Source organism: Sinocyclocheilus rhinocerous, unplaced genomic scaffold (assembly GCF_001515625.1).
Source record: "Sinocyclocheilus rhinocerous isolate Xijiao unplaced genomic scaffold, SAMN03320098_v1.1 scaffold348, whole genome shotgun sequence".
NCBI classification, from domain to species: domain Eukaryota; kingdom Metazoa; phylum Chordata; class Actinopteri; order Cypriniformes; family Cyprinidae; genus Sinocyclocheilus; species Sinocyclocheilus rhinocerous.
The window spans coordinates 964,153-991,534 of record NW_015635025.1 but is presented as its reverse complement, the minus strand read 5'-3'; the positions used below and the strand labels follow the sequence as shown (position 1 = coordinate 991,534).

At 39.0% G+C, this 27,382-nt stretch overlaps 2 protein-coding genes across 2 annotated transcripts in view; one reads left to right on the top strand and one right to left on the bottom strand.

Annotated features, from left to right (window-relative positions):
- LOC107746152 (histone deacetylase 3) overlaps positions 1-9,869 on the top strand; it is a 14,526-nt gene extending 4,657 nt beyond the window's left edge. The window contains exons 5-15 of the mRNA XM_016560248.1: positions 1,354-1,410; positions 1,526-1,581; positions 3,218-3,351; positions 3,515-3,595; positions 4,521-4,594; positions 4,665-4,729; positions 4,839-4,928; positions 5,687-5,745; positions 5,899-5,978; positions 6,930-7,087; positions 9,477-9,869. Coding sequence (XP_016415734.1) covers positions 1,354-1,410; positions 1,526-1,581; positions 3,218-3,351; positions 3,515-3,595; positions 4,521-4,594; positions 4,665-4,729; positions 4,839-4,928; positions 5,687-5,745; positions 5,899-5,978; positions 6,930-7,087; positions 9,477-9,546 — 924 coding nt within the window. The 3' untranslated portion in view covers positions 9,547-9,869. The remainder of the gene's footprint in view (positions 1-1,353; positions 1,411-1,525; positions 1,582-3,217; positions 3,352-3,514; positions 3,596-4,520; positions 4,595-4,664; positions 4,730-4,838; positions 4,929-5,686; positions 5,746-5,898; positions 5,979-6,929; positions 7,088-9,476) is intronic.
- A 140-nt stretch (positions 9,870-10,009) lies between these two features.
- The window catches only part of LOC107746151 (myotilin-like), a 29,235-nt gene continuing 11,862 nt past the window's right edge, over positions 10,010-27,382 (bottom strand). Inside the window, exons 9-16 of the mRNA XM_016560247.1 lie at positions 19,643-20,341; positions 18,816-19,062; positions 17,548-17,585; positions 17,085-17,220; positions 16,633-16,840; positions 15,206-15,371; positions 11,042-11,175; positions 10,010-10,708 (exon numbers count right to left, since the gene is read on the bottom strand). Of these exons, the coding sequence (XP_016415733.1) occupies positions 10,578-10,708; positions 11,042-11,175; positions 15,206-15,371; positions 16,633-16,840; positions 17,085-17,220; positions 17,548-17,585; positions 18,816-19,062; positions 19,643-20,341 (1,759 nt within the window). The 3' untranslated portion in view covers positions 10,010-10,577. The remainder of the gene's footprint in view (positions 10,709-11,041; positions 11,176-15,205; positions 15,372-16,632; positions 16,841-17,084; positions 17,221-17,547; positions 17,586-18,815; positions 19,063-19,642; positions 20,342-27,382) is intronic.

Sequence of the window (27,382 nt, the reverse complement as noted above, 5' to 3'; positions counted from 1 at the left end):
GCGTGCAAAATGCACTTTTGTGCGCTCAAAATATGATCTTTCGCGCGCAGAATTATGGCAGAAATGTAAGCCCATAGAAACCGAACAGTATTTATATCATTTTTTACCTCTAATACAGCACTATGTCCAACTGTCTTTGGGCGTGTGCACGGCATCCGGTGCGTGAGGTGTGTACGCGCTCTGGCGTAGTTTACGCAAGCGCCGGAAGTGATCTCTCGCGCGTATACGTCACTCATTGTTTACACAGTGCAGTCATTGTAGGTACGACGGCTAATCAAAATGGTACTTACTTGCGCTTATCCGGATTGTTCAAACCGACTTAAAACTAAAAGTCTCGCGCGACTCGCGCGAACTCATTCGGGAGTGGTGACTTTCCACGTATTCCCAACTTCTGAGCCTGCTTTATGGTTGATATGGTTGATTGCCCTTCGGCTGGATATCAACACACCCATGAACGTAAACTACACCAGAGCGCGTACACACCTCACGTACCGGATGCCGTGCGCGCGCTCAAAGCAGTTGGACATAGTGGTGTAAAATACTGTTCAGTTTCTTGCACAGACCGATCGTTTCGTGTCTTTACACATCAATGTATCGTCACGAGCTGCAGGGTTTAATTTGGATTTGTCTGTGCATGTTTTTTTTACTCTCATAGATTTTGTTACCATTGCCATGCATTATACGACTGATAGACTGCAACGGTTAAAGTTAAAAATCATAATCATAATAAGTTCTACTGAAGAAACAAAGTCACCTACATCTTGGATGCCCTGGGGGTAAGCAGATAAACATCAAATGTTCATTTTTGGGTGAACTATCCCTTTAATGAGGTTAAATATTAGATGATTAGGTGCTAAAGTTGTCCATTTCGTTGGGAGTGCAGTGTGCTTCTGTGCTTCTGAATGGCTGTGATATTCGAGTGATTCTGTCTGGTTAGGACACGGTGTTAAGTATCCTCAATTCCCAAACCATTAAACATTGTAATTGAAAGGAAAGGTGATGTGACACAGTGTTAAACGTGCCTCTGTCCAAACGTTTTTGGAGTGTGTTGCAGCCATCAAAATCAAAATGTGTTTATATTTACAGAATGCTATTTATTTAGTCAGTGAAAATATTGGAAATCTTTTCTGTTTTCAATTATATAAAGGTGAAAGATAATTAACAAATCACAGATTCAGTCACACATCCAACTTTTTCTGATTCGGGGTTGTATTTGAAATGTAAGATGAGGACTATTTTTAACTGTAAAAATAAGGTGTATAACTAAAAATGAAATACCAAATTTTCACGCTTGGTATAGATTCTGAATGAATTCCTGCATTGTTTTGGATAATTCAGTTGTTCATTGCATAGATATGTGACATTGCCATAAACTGGGCTGGAGGTTTACATCATGCAAAAAAGTTCGAGGTGAGCATTTATTTTCATGGATCAGTACAAAGATTGTGTAATACCATTACCTGCACTTTAGCAAGCAAAGCATGTTCCTATAAAGCCTCTATATTACCTTTTTTCCTATTTTCAGGCATCTGGGTTTTGCTACGTGAATGACATTGTCATCAGTATTCTTGAACTTCTGAAGTAAGTGAGAGATGGAGAGGAAGTGACATCACACCAAATACCTGTAGATACTTCTGATGTCTTATTCTGAAATGCAGCATTCAGAATGATACTGAGATATGTGACCCTGGAGCTCAAAACCACTCATAAGGGTCATTTTTTTGAAATTGAGATTTATACATCATCTGAAAGCTGAATAAATAAGTAAGATAAATGAGAATAAATAATACGCTCTCCATCGATGTAAGGTTTGTTAGGATAGGACAATATTTGGCTGAGATACAACTATTTGAAAATCTGGAATCTGAGGGTGCAAAAAAATCTAAATATTGAGAAAATCATCTTTAAAGTTGTTCAAATGAAGTTCTTAGCAATGCATAAAGATCTGGGTCCGTTTGTCTGGATTCATCTGAGTTTGGGTCTGCTGTGAGCGTGCGGCCCGTCTCTGTAGTAAATGAAGTGGTTATTCCCACAGTCGGGCACAGATCTTCAATTTCAGCCAGTGCTGAGGTGAAGCTGTCTTTAATAACGGAGGATGATGGGGGCTGCTGTTTGGAAATGGATGGAGACAGACAGAGAAACAGATGTCTGTCCTCCTCCAACCGCGACACAGGCGTCAAACTGCCCTCACTATGGGACTGGACCCCGTTGGGGAAGGACTGGGGTGCAGGGATGTCCTGGATGCGCCGGAGTGTGTTGGTGATGAGCACCCTGCGGGCCAGGCCCGGCTCCGAGTGTCCCGGACGGCTGTGCAGCTTCAGCAGCGAGAGGTTGAGCACGGTCTGCCGCTGGAGCCAGTAGCAGGCGGGTGACGCCTCCTGAGGGCAGCTCATCTTCATCACGCCATTCTCTTCCTCCTGCTCCAGCTTCCGCTTCAGGCCTTTACCCAACATGTAGCGTATATCTGAGAGAGAAACGCACAGAAATGAAGCAAAGCACATTATATTTATAAGATTTTTAATTTCTAATTTAAGATTATATTTTAAAATATTTCTGATATGTGACCCTGGACCTCAAAACCAGTCATAAGGGTACATTTTTTTAAATTGAGATTTATACATCATCTGAAGGCTGAATAAATAATCTTTCCATTGATGTATGGTTTGTTAGGATAGGACAATATTTGGCTGAGATACAACTATTTGAAAATCTGGAATCTGAGGGTGCAAAAAAATCTAAATATTTGATCAAATCGCCTTTAAAATTGTCCAAATGAAGTTCTTAGCAATGCATATTACTAATCAGAAATTAAGTTTTGATATATTTACGGTGGGAAATTTACTAAATATCTTCATGGAACATGATCTTAATATCCTAATAATTTTTGGCATAAGAGAAAAATCAATAATTTTGACCCATACAATGTATTTTTGGCTATTGCTACAAATATACCCCAGCGACTTAAGACTGCTTTTGTGCTCCAGAGTCAAATTTATGAATGTATTTTAATCGCATTTTAGAATTAACTTAAATAGTTATGCAGGCGTGGCAAATGAATGAATAAAAACTAACTTTATTTTTGCAATTTTGTTTGTTGATGCTAGTGGTGCAGAAATTACGTTCTTTTAATATGACCTCATTAAACCTACATCCATAGTTATATAATTAGCATGACATGTTGACTACAATGTTTATCTCTACTGTTTGTGTCTGATAGGTATCATCCACGCGTGCTCTACATTGACATTGATATTCATCACGGTGATGGTGTTCAGGAAGCGTTTTATCTCACAGACAGAGTCATGACTGTATCCTTCCACAAATACGGGAACTACTTTTTCCCAGGAACTGGTATGTTGTTCCTACTGTCTGGAAAAACAAACAAAAAATTAGTACTAGTACATACTAATAATACATACATTTTAAAAAAAGGAGCTTGATCTTCACAAACGTACAGACTACTGATAAAGCATGGTAATGATAGTAAGTGGTGCTGTTGTGTGTTGATATGAAGGTGATATGTATGAGGTGGGAGCTGAGAGCGGCCGGTACTACTGCCTGAATGTCCCGCTGCGAGACGGTATAGATGACCAGAGTGAGTTGATTTACACTCTAATATTCATAGGAGTCTATATATGATTAATCTTCCAAAGCGTAGCCATGTAATTGTAATAGTTAAGCCATATACTGTTGTTGTACGTGGCAGCATATGGTCAAAGATATCAGTTCAACTGCATGAGTAATTTTCAGGTTATGTAAGTAGCTATTATTCTCTGAACATAACCTGCTTTTGGAGCAGTGTAAATATTCAGGGTTTCTGCTGGTCTTAAAAAGAAAGGTCTTAAAGTCTTGATTCACCCTTCCACACTTTTTAAGACATGAAAAAAGTCTTAAATCAGAGCAGAAAGTCTTTAGCCCCGTTCACACCAAGAACGATAACTATAAAGATAACGATATTAGCGAATAAATAAGAAACGTAGAACGTTTATTAGCAAAACGAATGTCAAATAAAATAAATAAATTACAGTTTAAATAAAGTAAAACTCCGCAAACAATGTGGAACCAATTAAATAAGTTAATATTGAGAACGATTTTTAGAACTATATCTTTATTGTTATCTTTATAGCTATCGTCCTTGGTGTGAACGGGCCTTTTAATTCATAGAGTCATGGCATTAAATGTTGGAGAATGACTTCTTCGGTATTTTTGTTTTCCAGTACAATTATCTAAACATCCTTGAATCAGGATACATTTAACTTGAAATCCAAATGTGAAACGAAGTCTTGAATTTTCATTGAATTGAACGAAATGAGTTCATGCTTAAAACAAGAACAAATATCTGTCACTGGTGAATGAAAACGTGTTTTCCCTTTGAATTAAGTAGATTTTTCTGAGCTTATTCTTGTTTTAATCATAGACATCCTTTTGATAAAATTCCCAGAAAATGAGACTTGTTATTATAAGATCTATTTACGTGAGAAGAGAAGTGACATGAGGATTGTTTGTTTTGATGTTCTCAGGCTACAGACACCTGTTTCAGCCGGTTATCAAGCAGGTGGTGGACTTCTATCAGCCCACCTGCGTCGTTCTCCAGGTGAGATCACGCTCTCCGTCGGTCTGGATCTGCTAGGGTTTTGTTGCTCATCTCTGTGCTTTGTCTGCAGTGTGGAGCTGATTCTCTGGGCTGTGATCGATTAGGATGCTTCAATCTCAGCATACGCGGACATGGGTAAAAAAAAAAAAACCCGACTCCATAATCTAACACCGTCATCTTTTCTTCACCTGCACGCAGTATTTTGAAACCCTTGCTAATCTTGTTTAAACACTTGTACTTGTAGAGATTGTGTGGAGTTTGTGAAGAGCTTCAAAATCCCGCTGCTTGTTCTGGGTGGAGGAGGATACACTGTGAGAAACGTTGCTAGATGCTGGTATGTTTATCATTTCACTGCTCAGTTCACTATAAATCATCAGAAGAGGAAGTAGTTGTATAATAAAGGAAACTTCTTTAAAGGGGTCATATCATACATTGTTTGCTTCTCTGAGGTCCAATTACAATGTTATTTTTTCACCAGAGTCTTGATGTGAAATGAGCAACAGTACAGTTCTGTCACTGACACATAGGCTTTGGTTTTGTTGTCATGTACAGTAAAATTTTTAATAATGATAGCCTCTTTGCAAAGTCTGAATTACCAAAATGAAAATGCATTGCCTTTGGCAAAACATTTTATTAGATCCAGTTAAACTTGTATCTTTGCATCACTTGCCACTTTCTAGCAGCTTCCTGTTTAAACAGTGATATGACAAATCTTTACTGTAATAAGTTATTTTCAACCACAGCAAGGAACAATATGGTCATTGATACCTTATGAGAATCACTTACTCTCACGTAGATCTAAAAACTTGTCTGTAATGTTGGTGCATCACTAATTAAAAACAGTAAACCAGTTTGCACTGCAATGTAGCATTACAACTGTTCTATTCAAACGTTGGGATTTGCTCATTATCCTATGATTTCTCTTACATCCTCCTCATTATCTCGCCTCTATCGAGTCTCTGATCGTGTTCATTTAGGAGGTCATATATGTTAAGACTTTGGGTTTCTAAGCTGTTTTGGCTGTAAGTGCTACACTTCTATCTTTGACTCTTTCTGATATGTTCATTAATGTATCATATATTTGATTTTTAGGACATATGAAACATCTTTGCTAGTTGAGGAGTCCATTAGTGATGAGCTGCCATATAGTGGTAAGACAGCAACTGTGTCACATGAGAAGACAGCTAGAAGTATTGCATGTCTTTGTTTTGCTATTACATGTTATCTAGCGCTTGTGTGAATTAGTGTCCTCTAATGCACTGCTTTAAAACTGTTCCTCATCACTGTATTTGTCCTCTGCACAGAATACTTTGAATATTTTGCTCCAGACTTCACACTTCACCCAGATGTCAGCACAAGGATAGAAAACCAAAATTCTAGACAAGTATGTGTTATTTTCCTCACAATATACAGTTTTTTTTGTCTACAAATCTGACAGTACATTTGTGTCCGCATGTACACATTGAAAACCTCTTTAAAACCTGGAAATAACAAGTTGAGGATCTTGAAAAATGGGTGTTATTTTCCTCACAATATACAGTTTTTTTTGTCTACAAATCTGACAGTACATTTGTGTCAGCATGTACACAGTCAAAACCTCTTTAAAACCTGGAAATGACAAGTTGAGGATCTTGAAAAATGTAAAACCAAGAAGTGCTGCGTAATGAAAAATCAATTAGAAATGCTTGAGATTCAGATGCAGCACAAGATGCTCTCTTGAACTTAAAGTTATAGTTTTAAAAAGTGTAAAATTGAAACATTATCAAAATATAACACTTCTGATTTTATACGAAAAAGTGAAAGTAATTATAGTGTATTATATGTGACCCTGGACCACAAAACCAGTCATAAGTGTCAATTTTTCAAAATTGAGGTGTGTACGTCATCATGAATAATCTTTCCATTGATGTATGGTTTGTTATGATAGGACAATATTTGTTCGAGATACAACTATTTGAAAATCAGGAATCTGAGGGTGCAAAAAAATCTAAATATTGAGAAAATCATCTTTAAAGTTGTCCAAATGAAGTTCTTAGCAATGCATATTACTAATCAAAAATTAAGTTTTGATATATTTACAGTAGGACATTTACTAAATATCTTCATGGAACATGATCTTTACTTAATATCCTAATGATTTTTGGCATAAAAGAAAAATCGATAATTTTGACCCATACAATGTATTGTTGGCTATTGCTACAAATATACCCCAGCGACTTAACACTGCTTTTGTGCTCCAGGGTCACATATTTCTTAAGGTTTGAATTCGTTGAAATAGGTGTTCAGTGCCCCGTCATCACTCAGCTGTAACCAATACATGACCTGGTTTTTCTAGTATTTGGAGCAGATTCGTCAAACAGTGTTTGAGAGCCTGAAGATGTTAAATCACGCTCCAAGTGTTCAGATCCACGACGTTCCCTCTGATTTGCTGAGCTACGAGCGACCAGACGAGGCCGATCCTGATGAGCGAGGATCAGAAGACAACTTCTCTAGGTGACTGTAACACTAGTGTTTACAAATTTGGGCTCTATAAGATTTTAAACAAAAAATGTTTTTAATGAAGTCTCCTCTTCTCATCAAGGCTGCATTTATTCAATCAAAAATAGTCAAAACCATAATATTGTGAAATATATTTGTTAAAGTACCCCTATTATGCCATTTTGAAGGTTCCTAGTATTGTTCCAAACAACACGTACGTTTTCTCAAAATATGCATTTATTATCACCTCATTTTCCAACTATTCTCAAACGATTCGTTCGAAGCAGTTCTGAGATTCAGTCTCTCTAAACCCCGCCTTTCCGTGAGCCTGCTCTGCTCTGATTGGTCAGATGGCCCAGTCTGTTGTGATTGTTCTAATGCGAACTCCACGAGATTAGAGATCAGTCGTCAGTAAAATGACGTGTTTGTGGGCGGGGTCAAGTTGTTTGTGGCCAGCCAATGCAGAATAGAGGCGGGCATTATGCAAATGTGTTACCCAGTGACGTGTAGCCATCATGGAAGTGGGATTTGAATTACTAACGACTTGTTTCGGCTGTTCAGAGTCGATTCTAAACTTCATTTATCATGCACTTTCAGCTTTACAACTTTGCAGATCATTTACAGATCATTTACTGAATGAAAGGCAATATTCGACATGGCATAATAGGGGCACTTTAAAATAAGTGTTTTCTATGTGGATATATTGTAAAATGTAATTTATTTCTGTGATGCACAGCTGAATTTTCAGCATCATTACTCCAGTCTTCAGTGTCACATGATCTTCAGAAATCACTCTAATATGCTGAATCAATGTTGATTATTATTATTATCAAAGAGGCACAAAATGACTTTCACAGACGTTTACCTTAACTGTTCGCTGCTGGTGGAGTCTTTAGCCATCTTCAAGAAACGCTAAAGACACGTCTCTTCCATCTACACTTGCACTCTATTCTATTTCTATTCTACAGTTGTGCTCAAAAGTTTGGAGTATTGATAATATATGTACCATTTTTAAAGAAAACATGAGCGAGCAGGCAAAACACATTTCTTTTATTTCTTATGCGATTCATATTCAGCTGTAGGTTATAACAAAATGACACAATCATAAAACAAAACATAGCAAGAAAGAAAAAATGAAATAACCCCTGGCCAAAAGTCTGCACACCCTTAGTTCTCATTACAGTGTATTGCCCCCTTTAGCATCAATGACAGCGTCTAGTCTTTTTGTAATAGTGGTCTATGAGGCCCCAAATTCTTGCAGGTGGTATAGCTGCCCATTCAGCTTGGCAAAATGCCTCCAGGTCATACAAAGTCTTTGAGATCTCCCCAGAGCGGCTCGATCATATGAAGCCTTTTTCTGCTGTAACCACTGGAGGATAGGGTCATTCTCATGCTGGAAAGTCCAAGACCATCCCATGCACAGCTTTCCAGCAGAAGAATGCAAATTGGCTGCCAGTATTTTCTGTTAACATGCTGCATTCATCTTGCCATCAATTTTCACAAGATTCCCCAAGCCTTTAGAGCTCACACGAGTGAGCCACCACCATAGGCCTTGTTGACCCCTCTCCAAATATAGCACTTATGGTTGACCAGAAAGCTCTATTTTGGTCTCATCACTCCAGATTACAATGTGCCAGAAGCTGTGAGTTAAGGTGTTGTAACCAGGCTTTTTTTGTGGCATCTCGACCATGCAGCTCATTTTTGTTCAAGTATTGTCATATTGTGCTCCCTGAAACAACCACGCCGTCTTTTTCCAGAGCAGCCTGTATTTCTCCCTGGCATCTTCAAGGTTTTGGATATCTTTTTATATCCTTTTCCATCTCTATAAAGTTCCATTACCTTGTTGCACAGGTCTTTTGACTCTTCTCTTCTGCTCAGTATCTGCTCGGTGCATCCACATGAGAGCTAACGAACTCATCGACTGTTTAAACACAGACACTAATTGCAATTTAAAAAGCCATAGGTGTGGCAAATTAAACTTGGATTGCCATTTAAACCTGTGCGTGTCACCTTGTGTGTCTGTAACAAATCCAATCATTTAAGGATGTGTAAACTTTTGATCAGGGTCATTTGGATGATCTCTGTTATCATTCTGATTTAAAAAGGAGCCAAACATGTGATAATAAATGGCTTCATATAATCACTATCCTTAAATAAAAGTTTTTTACATGATCAGTCATATTTTCAAAATCAATTTCACAATTTTTGCCAGGGTATACAAACTTGTTTTCTTTTTAATTATTATAAAATAATAATAATAACTTGACCCTCTAATAACAAGTTATTATAATAACTCTAATAATAACTTGATCATTACTGTGCTTTACCGATAGAGAAGAGATGTCAAGTGCTTGACTGAATATTGATTATCCTGATCTGACCAGCTGCTTCTGTTTCATCACAGGCCTGAAGCTGTGAATGATTTTTACGATGGTGACCATGATAATGATAAAGAAAGTGATGTGGAGATCTGAAGATCCTCTCGTGTCCCATCTCTTGTGTGACTTTGGTCTTCAGCCATAGATCTGTCCATTCCTTGCCACATCTATAGTACTTATAACTGCATTGTGATGAGTGAGTGGATCTTCTCTTTCTTTACATGCACTGTATCTGTGTAGTGTGCCATGTGTACAACGTTTTATTGTCACGACTGTATTTTCCGTTTATCAAAGCGCAGCTGTAAAAGGGAGCGTCACACCGAGTCCTGTGTACTAATACAGCATTAGTACCGAAAAGGTTCAGAAACCATGCGATGAAGGATGGCGTTGTATTGTATGCCTAATATCCACATGGTTATGATTAACAGAATATTTTTGTCTTGGCTTTTTCATAAGTTGTTTATAGAATGTTTCTGTAATAAATCTTTTGCAAAAGAGCCTTTCTAACTACTTAAACGTCCATCTACACAGTCTAATCCAATGCTGTTGGTTGATTTAGTTCTTTGGCAGGTTTTTGATATATTTGATATTGTCATGTGAGAGTGTGTCATGACAGGGAAAAATACTTAGAGATAAATCTGTTTTCACAAAGATCTTTACTCAAATGTTCATCATATTTAACACATGACATCTGTGTTCAGGACTGTAATCAATACATTTGACCAAATTCTTTGTACTAGTAGCAAAAATTCCAACAAATATCATCTTCAGTACATATAAGATCATTATGTATTTTCCGAGTGTATCAGTGAAGACACTGCACACATATTGAGCTTCCACAGTGCATACAGCAATCAAAGCATTAGTCTAGTTTATGCAAAACTAACAAACTAAGATACATTTTTTTTCTCTTGTACTGGGTGTCATAAATATGCAGCTTTACATGAGACTGGTTATCCATTTCCAACCAAATCAACCATGAGAGCGTGTTGATTCTGCTGGAATGGCAAACATCAGCGGCACTGGCTAAACTGCTTAACTGGCTCATTTACAGAGAAATATACTACATAAATACTGCATAATAATATCAGATGTCGACATGAAAGCTGCATGACTCAGACGAGTGTCTACAGTTCTTCGCTCTCATATAGTGGGGCAGTGTGATGAGGAACGGGCTCTGTGCTCAATGTGGAAAACTGGCTCAAGATGGGAAGACTCCTCAGCGTCCTGACTGGAGGGGTAGACTTATTCAGTCGAGCTATAAGAAAACGGGCATTCTTATTCAAGGCAGAGTGGCAAATTCGGGTTAACAGAAAATAATTCAATAATTGTGTAGCAACTAAAGACATTTAAAACTCATTTGTGTACACTACAACAGGACTATGTGTAAAAAAAAAAAAAAAAGTAAAAAATGGGGGAAAAGAAATAATTTACTGCACCTTCCTACACTATGTATCAATATAAAGATGGAGTTCATTTTATAATGCAACATGCCTAAACACAAGTTTTGGAAAAAAAAAAAAGCAGAATAAGCAAAGTCTAAACAATTTTCAAACATATACTAAGCAAAGTAAACAGTAAGTGCACTTACTGCCCACGTCTAGCCTGGAGTTGCATGTGGACATGCCTGCTTCATTAATGGCAGATACAGTGTACCAGCCCGCATCAGACTTTATCACTGGATCAATGACCAAACACTGCTTTCCTGAATCGTCCTGAGAAAGACTGACACACCAAACATGCAAACGTCACGGGGACATGCAAACATCTACAACGACTACGTCAATATAACTCATCTAGCAAAGAAAAGATTTACTGTAAACAACTGTCCAAGACAATAATGTTAAATCAGTTTTTAAAAAGTTCATGGAAGAATCTATCTAAAGTAGCACGGGGACATGCAAACATCTACAACGACTACGTCAATATAACTCATCTAGCAAAGAAAAGATTTACTGTAAACAACTGTCCAAGACAATAATGTGTTAAATCAGTTTTTAAAAAGTTCATGGAAGAATCTATCTAAAGTATTATTACCATGGACATTTCTGCAACTAAAATCTATGGGAATGTGTTTTTTAAAGCTCAGTTCTTCAGAGACCATGTTACCTGACCATTCTCGCCCTGTTGCTTTTATTTTATTTTATTTTTTCTGTGTTATTTCATTAAATACATTTTTTCTGAATATATTTTTAGTGCTCTGGACGACTAAAAAAAAATTGTATCTGAAAGTTTGTAGACTGTAAGGTCTAAATCAGACTATTTCATATAGGAAATTTCTGTGAAATAACCATTTTTGATTGAATTTTCCTCTTGGACTTGGACTTTTGTTATGGTGCCTTGTTTTTCTTCATAAGTAATAGGATCTAGGACATTCAACAAAATAACTTTATAATGTAAAACAGCTAAAAAAAATAAACTTTTGTGCTCCACAGGACAAGAAAGGAAAGTAAACGATGAATCTTTGTTTTTGTATGAATTATTCCTTTCTGCAACTGTCTTTAAACACAAAAATGGACCAAATTTGTCATTTAAGTGTATAAAAAGTCAAAAATATTTTATCTTCATATCTTGAATAATATGTAATATCGCTCCAGTTACTAACATAACCTTGGTTCCCTGAGATAACGGGAATGAACATTGTGTGATACACTATGGGGTAACTCCTGTTTACTGAATACTGAAGCCTGATTTGTTTACTTTCGTGTAGCTGCACGAACAAAAATGGCATTTCAGCCCTTCAGAGCAGACTGCCTATATAAGTCGGCTCTGAATGCCATTCCATCAGAATCTTTTGACTGATAAGCGACAGTCATCAAATCGTGTATCTTTATAGCATGGCTCAGGGAACCGAGGTTACATTAGTAACCAGAGCATTCCCTTTCAAAACGAGCTCTCACGTTGCGTGAAACACTAATGCAGACTGCGTTCAATAGTGCCATGCTAAAAAAGCACAAAATCCTCTGTGTTCAGAAGAGCTAGAAGGGTAATAACCTGTTCTCTGAATGGAGTGGAGAGCACCTTAGGCAAATAACCATGTCTTGGTTTGAGGATGACTTTACAGTCGCTAGACCCAAACTCAAGGCAAGAAGCGCTGACTGAAAGTGCTTGCAGATTGCTCACTCGCTTGACCAATGCTAAAGCCAATGGGTGAGCGGTCTTAAGTGACAGGGGCCATGAGTCAGCCGACTTCGAGCGGCTCAAATGGAGGACCTCGAAGGCCCCTGAGGACCGTGGGCACGTCACATGAGGGTGGGTCCTCATTCCGGACTGCACACCAGTCAGAGAACACTGACCACTTGAGGGCTTAGAGGAGTCTCGTAGACGGGACTCTAGCCTTCGAAATGGTGTTAGCTATCCCCCGTGGAGAGCTGTAAAGACATCGGTCATGACAACCTTCCATCTGGAGGTCAGTCCCAAATGGACGCCTTCCTGGTACAGGTGAGGGGACTTTCAAGGGACCACAGCTCTGATGCAGTGGTGGTTCACCTTGAGGCAAAGGTGTCCCAGACATCAAGCGTGGGACAGTACGCTGGCTTTGAGCCAAAATTGGAGGAGCTGCATATGAAGCAAGCCCAGCGGAATCACAGAGGAGGCGGATGACATTTCCTGTCCCTTGGAAAGCGACCCGCTGGGCTAAACTGATTTTGAGCCCAAGGTGCTCCAGGTGGCTGAGCAGCAATGACTTGTGAGTGAGGAGTTTGCACTCCAACCTGGCTAACACTATGCCAGTAGTCAAGGTAATTCATGATGCGGATTCCCATCTGCCTCAGCGGGGAGAGAACCACGTCCACGCACTTTGTAAAAGTGCACAGGGCCAGAGAGCGTTCGAAAGGCAGTACTGTATTTTGAAAAACCACTCCCTCAAACGCAAATCTCAAGAATGGTCTGTGATGAGAGGCTATCTGGTTATGAATGTAAGCACCTTCCAGATCCATCGATAAAAACCAGTCCTCTGGGCATACTTGCGTGAGGATATGTTTCAAAGTTAACATTCTGAACAGGCGTCTCATTAGGGCACGGTTCAGGTGTCTGAGATTGAGGATGGGCCTGAGCCCACCATGTTTCTTGAAAACGAGAAAGTAGCGGCTGTAAAAAGCCTGACTTGATGTTCGCTTGCGGAACGGACTTCACGGCACCTTTTGCAAGCAGACTCTGTTCTTCGGATCGGAGGACATGTGCATCGTTGTACTGTACCAAAGTTTGAATAGCACCTCTGAAACGAGGGGTTTTCAAGTGAATTGGAGTGAGTAACCTGGCCGGGCAGCAAGTGGTCTGAGTTTTTTGAGTGTCAGATCACTGTGTGAAGGCAGGGGACTGACATTTGAGCTGTCGTGTAGCGGAGAAGTGCTCTTTTGAGTTAGTGGGTTTGCTATCACAGTGGTAATTTGCTTGAGCACATGCTGAGTGGGTAGGATGGGCCCAGCACTGACAGAGCTTCCATCGCCCAGAGCTGAACAGGGGACTGGAGAGCAAGTGCGAGACTTCTTTGTTAACCCTCTCCTCTTCCTCTCTGTTTTGAGATCGGGACGGCTTTTGCGGCTCAGGGTCCAACGTCACTTTGGGGCAGGGGCCCTGGTACTTAGGAAAGGGGAAGCGTTTAGCCGTCTGAGCTCAGGCTCTGTTTTGGGCTGAGGCTGAGCGGGAGACGGAGCAGGCTTCACAGGCTGTTGGGATGATGGAGCCTTCTGGTAACTTGAAACAGCTGCCAAGCTGGAGCGCTTGGGGAGAACGACCTGCAACGACTTCTTGCGAATTCATCAATGGCAGGGGCGAGTAACTCCATGGGGGAGACTGGGGAGTCGAGGAAGGTGACTTTGTCCTCGTCCTTGATCTCTGTGAGATTCAGCCAAAGGTGGCACTCAAGCACCACCAAGTTGGCCATGGCTTTGCTGATCACAGTTGCACTACGCAGCTCTTTAAAGGCATCGGAACTCGGGCCAGACTCGTTCATGGCACGAGTCAGTGTGAGAAGTGCACCGGTTAGTCATATTGCTGTGGGAAGAGTGAAGTACTTGGGACCTGTGCTGGCGTGAGATCACTCGAGACCGCCTGCTCAGTACCCTGACTCCTCTGTTTCTTCCTCGAGGTCCCTTTGAGGCAAGAAACGGCAGAGCGGTAGGGGTGGGGCTGCCCTCATGAAAGAAGGCAATCCGTAAGTGAAGAGATGAGACTCATGATCTCGCAGTGAGAGCAGTCTGTCTCAGTAAGTGCAGCCTCAGTGTAAGAACAGCCCAGGCAAGCGACGCACTCACTGTGCCTGTCTGAAGCGTGCAGGGGTGCTCTGCACGAGCCACGCTCGTGGCGTGACATTTGAAGCAACGGTGTGAAATTTGCTCTAGGAAATTATCTCTCAAGTTTGCTAGATGGCTGCAGAGGATAAGCGCTGAAGAGTATAGTCTTTACTCTGCCGGGGCTCTTATATGGCAAATAAACAGGCTTCTCCATTCTTCATCTTCTTCAGAGTCCAGCGAGGAGATGATCTTCGCGCTGAAGGAGAAAATGCTGATGAAATGGCATTCGGCGGCAACTTATATGGGCAGTCGGCTCTGCCCGTTTTGGCGGGCTGAAATGCCATTTTTTCGTGCAGCTACACAAACGTTAACAAATCAGGTTTCATTATTCAGTGTAAACAGGAGTGTCCCCATAAGCGTTTCATGCAACGTGACAGACCGTTTCGAAAGGGAGCTAAATATATCATCTATATTGAAAAAAATTTGCATCCACACATAAAGTGAAAAAAATTATGTCAGACCTCATTCTCATGGGGTCGATTCGAAGCATTTCCTTGTCTTTCTTCCAGTAGAGCTGAGGTGTTGGAGAAGCCGCCACCTTACACTCTAACCGCACAGCATCACCCTCAAGAACCCGAGAATTCCTCATCTTCACCACAAATGTGGGAGGACACAACTGCTCCTGAGCTGAGGACATACGGAGAAGAATTACATTCATTTCAGAGTCATTGTGTCATATAATGAACAGAGGTGCCTTTAGATAACCAGAGGCCCCTGAGATACAACATTACTAGCCTGAATAAAAATGTCACTTGGCCATCAGTCAATACTCAGAAATTTCAATTTGAGCTCATGTATGAATGAATTCAAATGTCATTACTTTAAAATACTTTTTTAGAAACCTGCAATAGATGCACGTTCAGCACAGAGTGGCTCTCTCACATCCCTGGTCATGAATCATCTGAAGCAATATATTGTTAGAAAAGTACATCTATTTGGTCTACAAAAACTTTTCACAAAATATGACTTTGTTTCTTTTTGAACAGTGCATAAGGATCATTCCTATACGGTATATTTTAATGTCCTCAACGTATGTGTCTTGTGACCCTTTAGCCAACAAAAGTCAGTTTCACAATGATCTCATCATGAGAACCAATATACATAAAAATACTGTTTCTGCTCATTACTAGTCTTGATGAAAAATTTTGTTTCAAAGCCCTAGTTAAAAAGCTGACCATCCCCAAATCCATGACTCCATGTACAATGCAACAACGGTCACTCAGAACAGTGCATAAGGATCATTCCTATACGGTATATTTTAATGTCCTCAACGTATGTGTCTTGTGACCCTTTAGCCAACAAAAGTCAGTTTCACAATGATCTCATCATGAGAACCAATATACATAAAAATACTGTTTCTGCTCATTACTAGTCTTAGCCCTAGTTAAAAAGTTGACCATCCCCAAATCCATGACTCCATGTACAATGCAACAACGGTCACTCAAATCTATCAACAACCCCACCATATCCTGTATTAGGAATTTACAAATTCAAGTCTTTTTACATCTAAATACACATTTAAATGTGATTGCTCTCTCAGTTCCAAAGTAGCCTGAACAGAGATGACTTTAATAAAATGCTTTGAACTTGTAAAGCCTCCAAAAACGTCAAGCTCCGTTGATATTGTTATAGTGGCGGCGGCATATGATGGCAGCTTCAGATATGCAGTTTTGTTGCATTAGATAAAACAGTGGTTATTTTGTATTATTCATGTGAAAAAACAAATCATAATCGAAGTGATCAAAACATCCATCATATCATCATAATATAAGGGCAGGAAACAGCTTGCCTTGCTAAAGTATTTATGCCCTTTCATTTTTTTTTCTCATTTTGTCATGTTGCAACCTTCTTATTCTCAACATTATACAGGCAACAAAAAGCTGCTCACCAATCACATCCAGGCGCAGAGAGAAGTGGCTCTCTCCGGCACGGTTCTTCGCTACACATTCATATACACCTGCATGATGAATGGTCACGACTTCAATAATGAAGGAGTGGACGCTTTTCTCACACACCAGCATCTTATGGTAATCATCAGGTCGGATGAGTTGCCCATCCAGATACCAAAAAATATCTGGCGTTGGCAAACCTACAACCTGCACACAAAAAAAAGAAAGAAAAGCAAAACTTTAAAAAAGCTAAATGTTGGTTTGTACAGATTTAACTATTGTATTTCTGTAAAAAAAGAAACAAAACGGTTCAACTGTAGACTCTGTTAGACTCCTCCTAACTTTGCTGTGTGTGTGATATTTCATCTTAAGAAGGCCAGAAGCATTGGAGTAATATGTTGTGGTAAAACAAATGCATACAGGATGTTTTATATCAATAAATGATAACTGCCTTAAAATCAATCCTGCAGAATCGTCCCTCTTCAACAGTAAGATCTTGCGGCACTTGTATAAAACGAGGAGCAAAACACTTCTCTTGGATGGTTGATGCCTCTGCACTGTCCCCTCCGGGACGATTCTTTCTGGACCTGCGCAAGAAAAGGTGGTAATTAACCGAATTCAACCAAACCAACTCAATAATCAAAGCTAAGCTTATCCAGACAAACAGCAGTCGTACAGTAAACACAGGCAGGGCTCAGAGCATTAGACAATCAGCTACAACAAGTACAATGTGTCTGTCTTAGACTGCGCCAGAAAAATCATTCAGTGTTTGACACATTCACTAATGTCAGCCAGTGTTCAATTATTAACTCCAAAAAGTGTCAGAAGTGTTAGGTGTACATGCACAATAATAAGATGAAAGCACTTCAGAGACAAACTCCAAACTGATACTCCTATTGCAAAATGACATTTACCATATTCCTTCAGGCTGGAGACCTTCTGGAGAGCCTGGCTGTTAGAATAGTGCATAACATTTGCTTGAATAACATAAAAAAAAACATGATAGATAGACAAACTAAAGGAACTGAGGCCTTGGTGTATTCACATGTGGTGGTATTATAATAATAGCATCATGATGAATAGGATAGCTGAAGAGCACATGGATTTTACTCATGCTATTTTAGGCCCAAGGAGAGACTTATCTGTTTGGTCTGGCTTTGAATATTTCTGTTGAAGACAACTAGAGTGATGGTAACAAATGGGAATAAAGCATAGTTGACACTCTTGAGTACCAGGGTGTTTTTAGTTTTACTTGTGGCATTGCTGAAGTATGATATACTATTATATAACATTAATTCTCTATACACTCTAAAAAATGCTGGGTTAAATACAACCCAGTGCTGGGTAAAATAGGGACAAACCCAGCAATTGGGCTGTTTTGACCCAGCAATTGGGTTAAATGTTTAACCCAACCTTCTGGGTAGTAACCCAACCGCTGGGTCAAAACAACCCAATTGCTGGGTTTGTCCCTATTTTACCCAGCACTGGGTTGTATTTAACCCAGCATATTTTAGAGTGTAGATATTCTAGCTTTGCACATGCGCAAATCACGATCACCATGATCACTGCATGGTATTTCCTCTTAACGAGCTCTAATATTAAGCTTTGAAAAGATATTCAGCAGTTGCATTAAACGTCAAATAATTTAAAATAACAATACCTGTGCAGGCTGTGAAATTAATGCATTTTCAAGATCAAATACTGAGGCGGCATTATCTGCTCCCAACAATCTTCTCGCCATCCGCTCCTCATATGACATCTTCTGAATGTTCCTTTGTTGGGGAGCTTTGTTCCGTAGCTTCTTTTCAAGGTCCTGGATAAGAGCATCTTTTGTGCCCTGAATCTCTTCATCTGTGGCACGAGACGCTGGTCGGGAAACAGTCTTCTTCAAGATTGGCTTTGGCAAGCTATGAAAAAGCCCATGGAAAAATTGTATTACTTAATTGTTTGTCTTTTAAAGGAGCAAAACAGCCCAATTGCTGGGTTTGTCCCTATTTTACCCAGCACTGGGTTATATTTAACCCAGCATATTTTAGAGTGTAGATATTCTAGCTTTGCACATGCGCAAATCACGATCACCATGATCACTGCATGGTATTTCCTCTTAACGAGCTCTAATATTAAGCTTTGAAAAGATATTCAGCAGTTGCATTAAACGTCAAATAATTTAAAATAACAATACCTGTGCAGGCTGTGAAATTAATGCATTTTCAAGATCAAATACTGAGGCGGCATTATCTGCTCCCAACAATCTTCTCGCCATCCGCTCCTCATATGACATCTTCTGAATGTTCCTTTGTTGGGGAGCTTTGTTCCGTAGCTTCTTTTCAAGGTCCTGGATAAGAGCATCTTTTGTGCCCTGAATCTCTTCATCTGTGGCACGAGACGCTGGTCGGGAAACAGTCTTCTTCAAGATTGGCTTTGGCAAGCTATGAAAAAGCCCATGGAAAAATTGTATTACTTAATTGTTTGTCTTTTAAAGGAGTAATTCACCCACAAATGATAATTTTCTGAAAATGTCATTACCCTCGGGTCTATCAAGATCAGGATAAGTGTGTTTCTTCATCAGGTTTGTAGAAATGTAGCATTGCATCAGTGTCTCAGCAATGGATGCTCTGCAGTGAATGGGTGCCGTCAGAATGAGAGTCCAAACAGCTGATAAAAACATCACAATAATCCACAAGTAATCCACAGCACTCCAGTCCATCGGTTAACATCTGGAGAAGACAAACGATTCTGAAAACTGACGGCACCCATTCACTGCAGAGCAAGTGATGCAATGCTACATTTCTCCAAATCTGATGAAGAAACAAATTCGCCTACATCTTGGATGGCCTGACATTTTCAACGAATTAAATTTTTTTGGTGAACTATACCCTTTTAAGCTCTGGGGACATTGGTATTTTAGTTATTTTTAGATTAAGTAAAAATATCTAATTAATTTTTCTGTAGGAGGATATAACCATACACATCATTGTTCAAGACACGTTTCAGCGATAACACACTCACGTGTTGGATGTGTAGCTCATGTGAGACACAGGTGGGGGCTGTAGAGGTGGAGCAGATGTTTTCGGGCATGGGACAGTTGCAGGAGCATGATTCAGCGACTGACGTGGAGGAGACAGAGGCTGTTCTTGGGCCTTTGGTGTTGGGCTGGGTGATCTAGGGGAGCACCGGGGATATGGAGATTGAGGTATGGATATGCATTTGGCCTGGGAGCTCGGTAGTGAAGGCAGGACAGATGAGAGGAAAGCTGCTGATGATAGTTTCTCATTGTTTGGAGAGCTCTGTGGTTTAGGAATCAAAGTCATGCTTGAACACATTGATGTTCGAGTGGGTCCAGGCTGAGGAGGACTCACTAATGGTGCAGCAGTTGAAGCTGGGGGACTGAGGCTGTTGGGTTTGCTGATCTCAGTGTCGGGTGTGTGGAAACTGGGCAGGGACTGGATGAAATGGCGAGGGCGCTCATAATTAAAGGCACTGGGTGGGTACAGCGATGGCGAGAAGGTGGGCAGGTCAGCCACGTTCATGGCACTGCCTCTGGGCTCCACTGGTTTACTCAGCTTGCTGGTGGGAAGGAATGGATGTGGGACACTGTTTTTAACCCCCTTTGCTGGAGGATCAAGTTTGCTCATTGAGGAGAGCTCAGCAGCTTCAGTCACCTGACTGGCAGAACCCTGTTTGCTCTCTGTGTCCACAAGAGACTCCCTGTTGGAAAAACATATTTCACTATATTTATACTCAAGCTAACAGGTGTTTCAAAAAAGGATATTATGCTTGCAGTCAAGTGAATGAATTCAAACAAAAGGGACATGAGCGACAAAGACCTTAGGCCAGGGGCGTCCAATCCTGGTGCTGGAGAGCCAATGTCCTGCAGAGTTTAGCTCCAGTATGTTCCAACATACCTGCCTGGAAAATCCTAGTAATCCTGAAGAGCTTCATTACTTTGGTTCAGGTGTGTTTAACTGGGGTTGGAGCTAAACTCTGCAGGACAGGGGCCCTCCAGAAGCAGGAGTGGACATTCCTGCCTTAGGCAATGTGACAAAGTTAAGTATAGTTTAACCTCCTTGATCGGCAGCCTCATATGTTGAATACAGCAGTAGAGTAGGAACTCCTACTAGCAACCAGGGTTGTGTACACTGTAAAAAATGACCGTGAATTTAACGGTAAAAGACTGTAAAAAAAGACTGTAAAAATGGTTAATGGTAAATTCCCCTACTATATACGGTGAAAAACTGTATTGGACATTACATATATTGGACATTAATTTTACGGTAGTATACCGTTTTTGAAAGCGAAAAAAGACCGTATAATTTACAGTGAATAACCGTAAATTGACATTCCCAGAATTCCCTGTGTTACATTTCAAATGTGATGATTACAAAGGTACAAAACAGATTTCAGTACTTCAATAGGTTGGTATATTAACATTATATCAGGTAATGAAATTACGGTATTTAACTGTAAATTTAAAACCTAAAACGTTGCTACCGTATTTTTTACCGTAAATTTTATGGAATTTTTTTTTTACAGTGTACCATTCAGAAGTGAACTGAGAATGCTCCATTTGTTTTGAACTCACAAATGCAACCAGTTCTGCAAGCGGGGAAGTGGGTGTGATAACAAGGATGCTAAAGACTGTAGGCCAAGGGAGTGAGGTAGGTTTACCAGCACAACTATTACTAACTTGCCTCCGTAACACAAACCGAAACCAAAGAAATTCACATAACCCCAATAAGTGCCATAAGATTTATAAGATTAATAAGATTTAATAAGATTTGCCAAGAAAAAGTAAAGGGCCAGATTTACTAAACAGGATAATCTATCATGAGGCCAGAATCCCATAAAACACTGATGGGAGTGGAAAGTTCTGCAGTGATCAACTGACAATGAGCAAATTCATGAACTCAGACACAGACAAATCATTTCCATTATGACCAACACAATCTACCAAGAGTGCAATGCAAATTGGCAACTGTCACATCCATATCAAGCTCAAAATGGGTTAAGACATGTTTTTTGGTGTTAAATACTGGTGCAAATACCAGTAAACTGACAAGCACAAGTCTTAGTAAATCACTTGGCTTGATTCATTTAAATACTCTCCTCCCATTAATGATACGTCTGAAAGGGAAATTCTTACAAATGCATATGCAGTGTTGGGGGTAACGCATTACAAGTAACGCGAGTTACGTAATCAGATTACTTTTTTTCAAGTAACTAGTAAAGTAACACATTACTTTTTAATTTACAAGAGAATATCTGAGTTACTTTTTCAAATAAGTAATGCAAGTGACTTTTTTTCCAATTTATTGATTGACAGCTCTGGTGTTGCCATGGTGACAGAAATCAGAAGATGTTACTGTAGTTCTAAAATAAATATGACTATGCATTAATTAATCTCATAAAAAAAAAAAACACAGATTCAGTATTCCTCAAAATGAATAAAAAAATGCAACTCAGAATATGACGCAAACCTGCAATAATTAAATGTTAAACAACACAAATATCCTTTATGTATTTAATCCCATTCTATTAGCTTCTGCCCTTCGATGATGCTTATTCGTTTCACTTTTGGTGTGAAAAGGCTTTTATATTTGCCAAAAATATAACTTTTTTATTTTAAAAACAAACAAGCAAGCCCTGTCCAGATTTAAAAAGTAACGCAAAAGTAACATAACGCATTACTTTCCATAAAAAGTAACTAAGTAACGTAATTAGTTACTTTTTTAGGGAGTAACGCAATATTGTAATGCATTACTTTTAAAAGTAACTTTCCCCAACACTGTGCATATGCAACAAAGTCAGCCACAAATGTCCATGTCTTTGCATCACAATTTTTTCCACTGCATGCCTTTAGTAAATCCTGACAGTAGATTTTTAATGCCAAAAGAGGGTTTGCGCTGGTGCAAGCTGTTAAAATCTGGCCCTAGATGTTGGCTTGAGAGCCTTGTTTAAAAGTAAAAAAAAAAATTCTGCAAACCTAAATGACTGATTTAAACAGGTGTCCTGAACACCCCCCCATCAGTCAGTCAAACACTTAGCCCCGCCCCAAACTCATGCCGTTGATTTAGTGTTGCTGTGTCAGGCTGGTTAGGCTGTTCAAACAAACAGAGCAATGTTATTGTAAGCTTGATTGATGGCTGCTCTCAATAACTCAATGCCTCAAGGAGAGGGAACAAGGCTAAATAACACAGTAATTAGAACACTAGTACGTTTATCTTTCTACTTCAAAAGACACTAAAGTATGTTTGTACTATGTTATTGTGTCTACATGCACCTCTTATGTATATGACCATTGATCATATGTATAGCACCATACACACAAGCAAACTGAGAGCCATCTTAAATCCCTGAAACGATTACTTAACCCAAAACATAAATAACTACAAAATACACATTTATCCTTTGTAAACACATTATACGTGGCAAAAATCTTTTTTTACCCTTTAATGAACATGGCAGGGGTTCATAACGTTGTATAGTGCTGGTGTGTTTCTGTGAGAAAGCCATGTGGCTAAAAAAAAGTGTCATGAGGCACGACTGACAGACGTAGCAGGTGCAGTTCATTTACAGCGACACTGGCACTCAGTTACCCTGTTTGGAGGTCATTGTGAATAAAGACCTAAGCTCGCTAAATGTCATTCACTTCTCAGTAACAGTTCAGTTATGTATAACAATGAATGTTTGTGATAGTAAAATAACTGCTCAATATAAAAACAAGTGTATATTGATATTATTTTATATTTAAACAGGATATAAATATATTAATATGTGAGCAAAATATTTATGAAATAAAACAAGAATGGGACAAAATGTTTGAATGGTTATGCAATTCAGATCAGCAGCTACAGTCAGAAAGTGTTTAATTTTGGTTACTGTTGATAATGTTAGCACCATACCCTGGTTGGGGCCCAAAATGAACATATTTATTTTTAAATAAATGAAATTACTAGCATAATAACTTGAATATGAACATGAATTTGAGAATGTCTTAATATCTGACACGTCCCTTTCAGCTTAATGACAGCAGCTCTCATGCTGTCCTAAAAATCATAAAAGTTTGATTATTTGCAGGTTTAAATTAAATGTTGAGGCTTGTACAGACTGAAAAATACATTTCTTTTTCACAACACCAGGACCAGATGATTAACATAACATATGAAATAGTTTAAAAGCCAACAGTGCATCCTCTACAAACACAAACACACAGCAGTGAGTGAAGGGTGAAAAAGCTAAGTCATACTGTAGGACCTACAGAGGTCAAACATACAGAATACAGACTTTTATAAAGCAAAGAACACATTTTAATTTACCTACTGAACAAAAAAGTTGAAAGGACTGATTGTGAATTAATAAAATTATTAAATAGATCAACATTTCTAGAGTTGCTAGAACAGATGTATTGATTTTCAAGAAGAAGTCATTCTGATTGCAATAAAGTGTAAAAGATTATGGTACAGATTACAAATCTTGTGCTTACCTGCTCTTTGAAATGCTTTTTCTGGCCAGTAATATCAACTCTATGTAAAAATGGTCTGAAAGGTTGAAGGTGTAGAGCGATTCTCTGGCATCTGTTCACTCAATGAGATACTGTTGGGCTGTTTATCTATAGAAAACTATGCGAGTCATGAGCAGTAGACTCAGGCCCCCACCATTCTTGAGGACCCACCCATTCAACCCACGGACAATGTATAGACATAGAACAATGAGAACATCTGAGTAAAAGTCAATAAATCTGTTAACTTGATTTATTCTTGTGAGGGCTGAAGATGGCATGCTCTCCAACTGTCAATCACCCACATGATAGTTTTGCTTGTTGCCAGTCAAATGTGGAAATAGAGGGCACATGCATGTAATTTATAAGGATCACCATATCACAGCAATAGATATTCCTGCTTGCAACCTGCTTGAAGCTATTGACTACAAAAAGAAAGCAGGAATCTTGACAAAGAAGCCAGGTATTCAACAACCTGAAATAGCTTACTTTTATGAGCTCAAATCAGTCGGTGACACTTCAACTCTAGTTCACTGTAATACAATTTTGGCTAAAGGTACAGATTCATCTCCTACAGCATCCAGTGGCTGCCAAGTTTACCAGAGGTATCTGTCTACCCACATATTAGTTGTGTTTACATGGTTCTTTACCTTGGTTCTTTGAAACACAAGCCAGACATTGCTGGATCATTTTTATCCTGTCATTCTCTCTCTCTCTCCCTCTCTCTCTCTCTCTCTCTCTTTACTATGTATTGACAGAAGAGCAGAACTGTTATAATATGGAACAGCTCCTATTCGTCTATACACCCATTATCTGTGAGACACCTCAAGGTCCTGTATTGGGCCCTATTTCCTTTTCCTTATACCTTGTTAACAGTTGTTTGTTCTTTGTGTTTTAGTGCCACCGTATAACATAATTTAACTGTGTGCAAGCACATCTGTTCCATAATTAAATTTGACTTGACTTTTGACTTGAAATTTCCGAACTTTTATTAATAAATGTTAATATAGCTAATATAATATGATCTAAGCAAATTAACACATTTAAACAGAGCACTATTAAATACTAATAAATACAGTTTATAGTCATAAACATCCATGAAATACACACACACACACACACACACAAACAAAACAACACAAAACAGTTGTTACTGTGCTGTGCAAAATCTGTTGTTTCTGCCACTTGATCAAGCCACTCTTCTTTAAAACATGATGACTTTTTTTATTCTTCAAGTTTGCATTGCCTCTCCTATTGAGCTCTTTTGTAAGGAACCATAAAAGTATTCCAACAGAGATTGATTTTAATACAATTAATTGGCTTCTAATTGCCCTTTGTGCAGCATTTTATTTTTTTTGCATGGATTCGACATTAAAAGTGCATGGCTGTGCACACATGCAGCTTAGTTTTTTTATTCTGGCGTTCTTGGCTTCCTGTTCTTTCTGTCTCACAGCAAGGCACCAGGCAAAGTCAGCATCTGCACTTGGACAGCCTCATATATATATATATATTTTTTTTTACAGACGTATTTGTAGCATTACTCTACTTTCCTATATGTGCTGTTTTTGAATTCCATCCAATCGATTTTAACTCTGATCTTTGGATTGCATGTTGACTTCAACAACTTAACATTTTGGCAATGCCTAAAATGCTGATTAATGTCCTACCGTGCTACAGGGGCAGCAGTCTCTTCCTCAGAGCTGTCAGGCCATTCTGGAGGAGGAATTAGTGTGTCTTGTAGTAACAAGGGCTGGTCATCCGGCTCTAGTCCAGCTGAGCTTAGAGAGGAAGGCTCATCCTCCGCTCCCAAAACCTCCTCTAGGTCTTGAAATAACACAATTATATCATTAAACATTGATTGTATTATTTTTCTTTCCCTTACTCTGATATTTGTTTGCAAAATGGTGACAGCAGAAACTTTAGATCAAATATATACATATAGATCAATTCATTTGTAGGAATATGCTACCTTGTTTTTCTGTATTACAATACAGAGTATTTCATTATTATTAGAGGTGGAAAGTATTATCAAATTAAACTTCATGTTTTTATTTTTTGTGCATTTTATTCCTTATGTTATGATCAAATTAATGTAAAATTAATAACTTAAGATATACATAAATTGATTTAGATTCGTTTGTGCCGTTTAAGCATGCATAAAATCAAACAAGAAATTTACCTGTATATACTTCAAGAATAGCACTGCATGTTACTGTTCCAAACTGATTTGATGCTGTGCATTTAAATATTCCAGAATCTTCTGGATACGCCTCTGTGATCACGAGGGTGCACAATTCCTCTATAATAAAACAAAGAAGGGTTAAAAGCCTAATATTTGACAAATATGTTTGTTTATCTGTCAAAACAAGAATAATTCCAATCCCTTCATGCACCTTTCTTTGAGATAAATGTGTACTCACCAGGAACAGAAGCTGAACTTGCCTCTGACAAGGACAAAAATACAGTAAGAAGCAATTTTAGTTTATTGGTTTGTAATGAAACTAGCAAGATGGTCTTGTTAATTTTATTGTTTTTAAAGGAAAAGTTCACACTAAAATAAAATGTCTTGAAAATCCACAACTATATGCTGTTTTTAAATTTTTTTGCACATTCTGTTTCCTGGTTAAAAATAGCGCATAGATGTCAATGATGCCAAACATCAGGTTTTTTTGCTATTTTGAATTCTGAATGCAAAAGAAACAACTTCAGTTTTGATCAAAGCTATCGTATGGGTTCAGAAGACATGGTACATAACGCACGTGTAATATGGACTACAGAGAACGTGTAAAATAATGCTGTAATCAGTCTGAGTTGTGTCCAGCTCTCACTCACTCTTTCTAAGGATCCGGAAGTCTGCCGAGTCGATGATCTGCTCGTTCTCTCTGAACCAGGAGATCTGCAGCGGAGGAGTTCCTCTGATCCTGCACTCCAGGACCACCAGCTGCCCCTTCACTGTACTCACGTCATGAAGACACTGAAGACACACCAATAACAGCTCACAGCATGTCAAATCACAACCTGATACTGATCCAGTCAATAAAGGTATACAGTATGCTATTATTGCATTACCTTGACAAAAGTTGGAGACACTCCGGGATTCCCTGAACCCTGGTTTGTGTTCTGAACCTGAACAAAAACACAGATCAGCAATGTGTGTTTAGGCTGGAAGTAGCATACACATAACTCACTGTGCTTCACACTGTAACCGATTTTTGTAATTTGAACAGTATTTTACTGTAATATGTACAGTA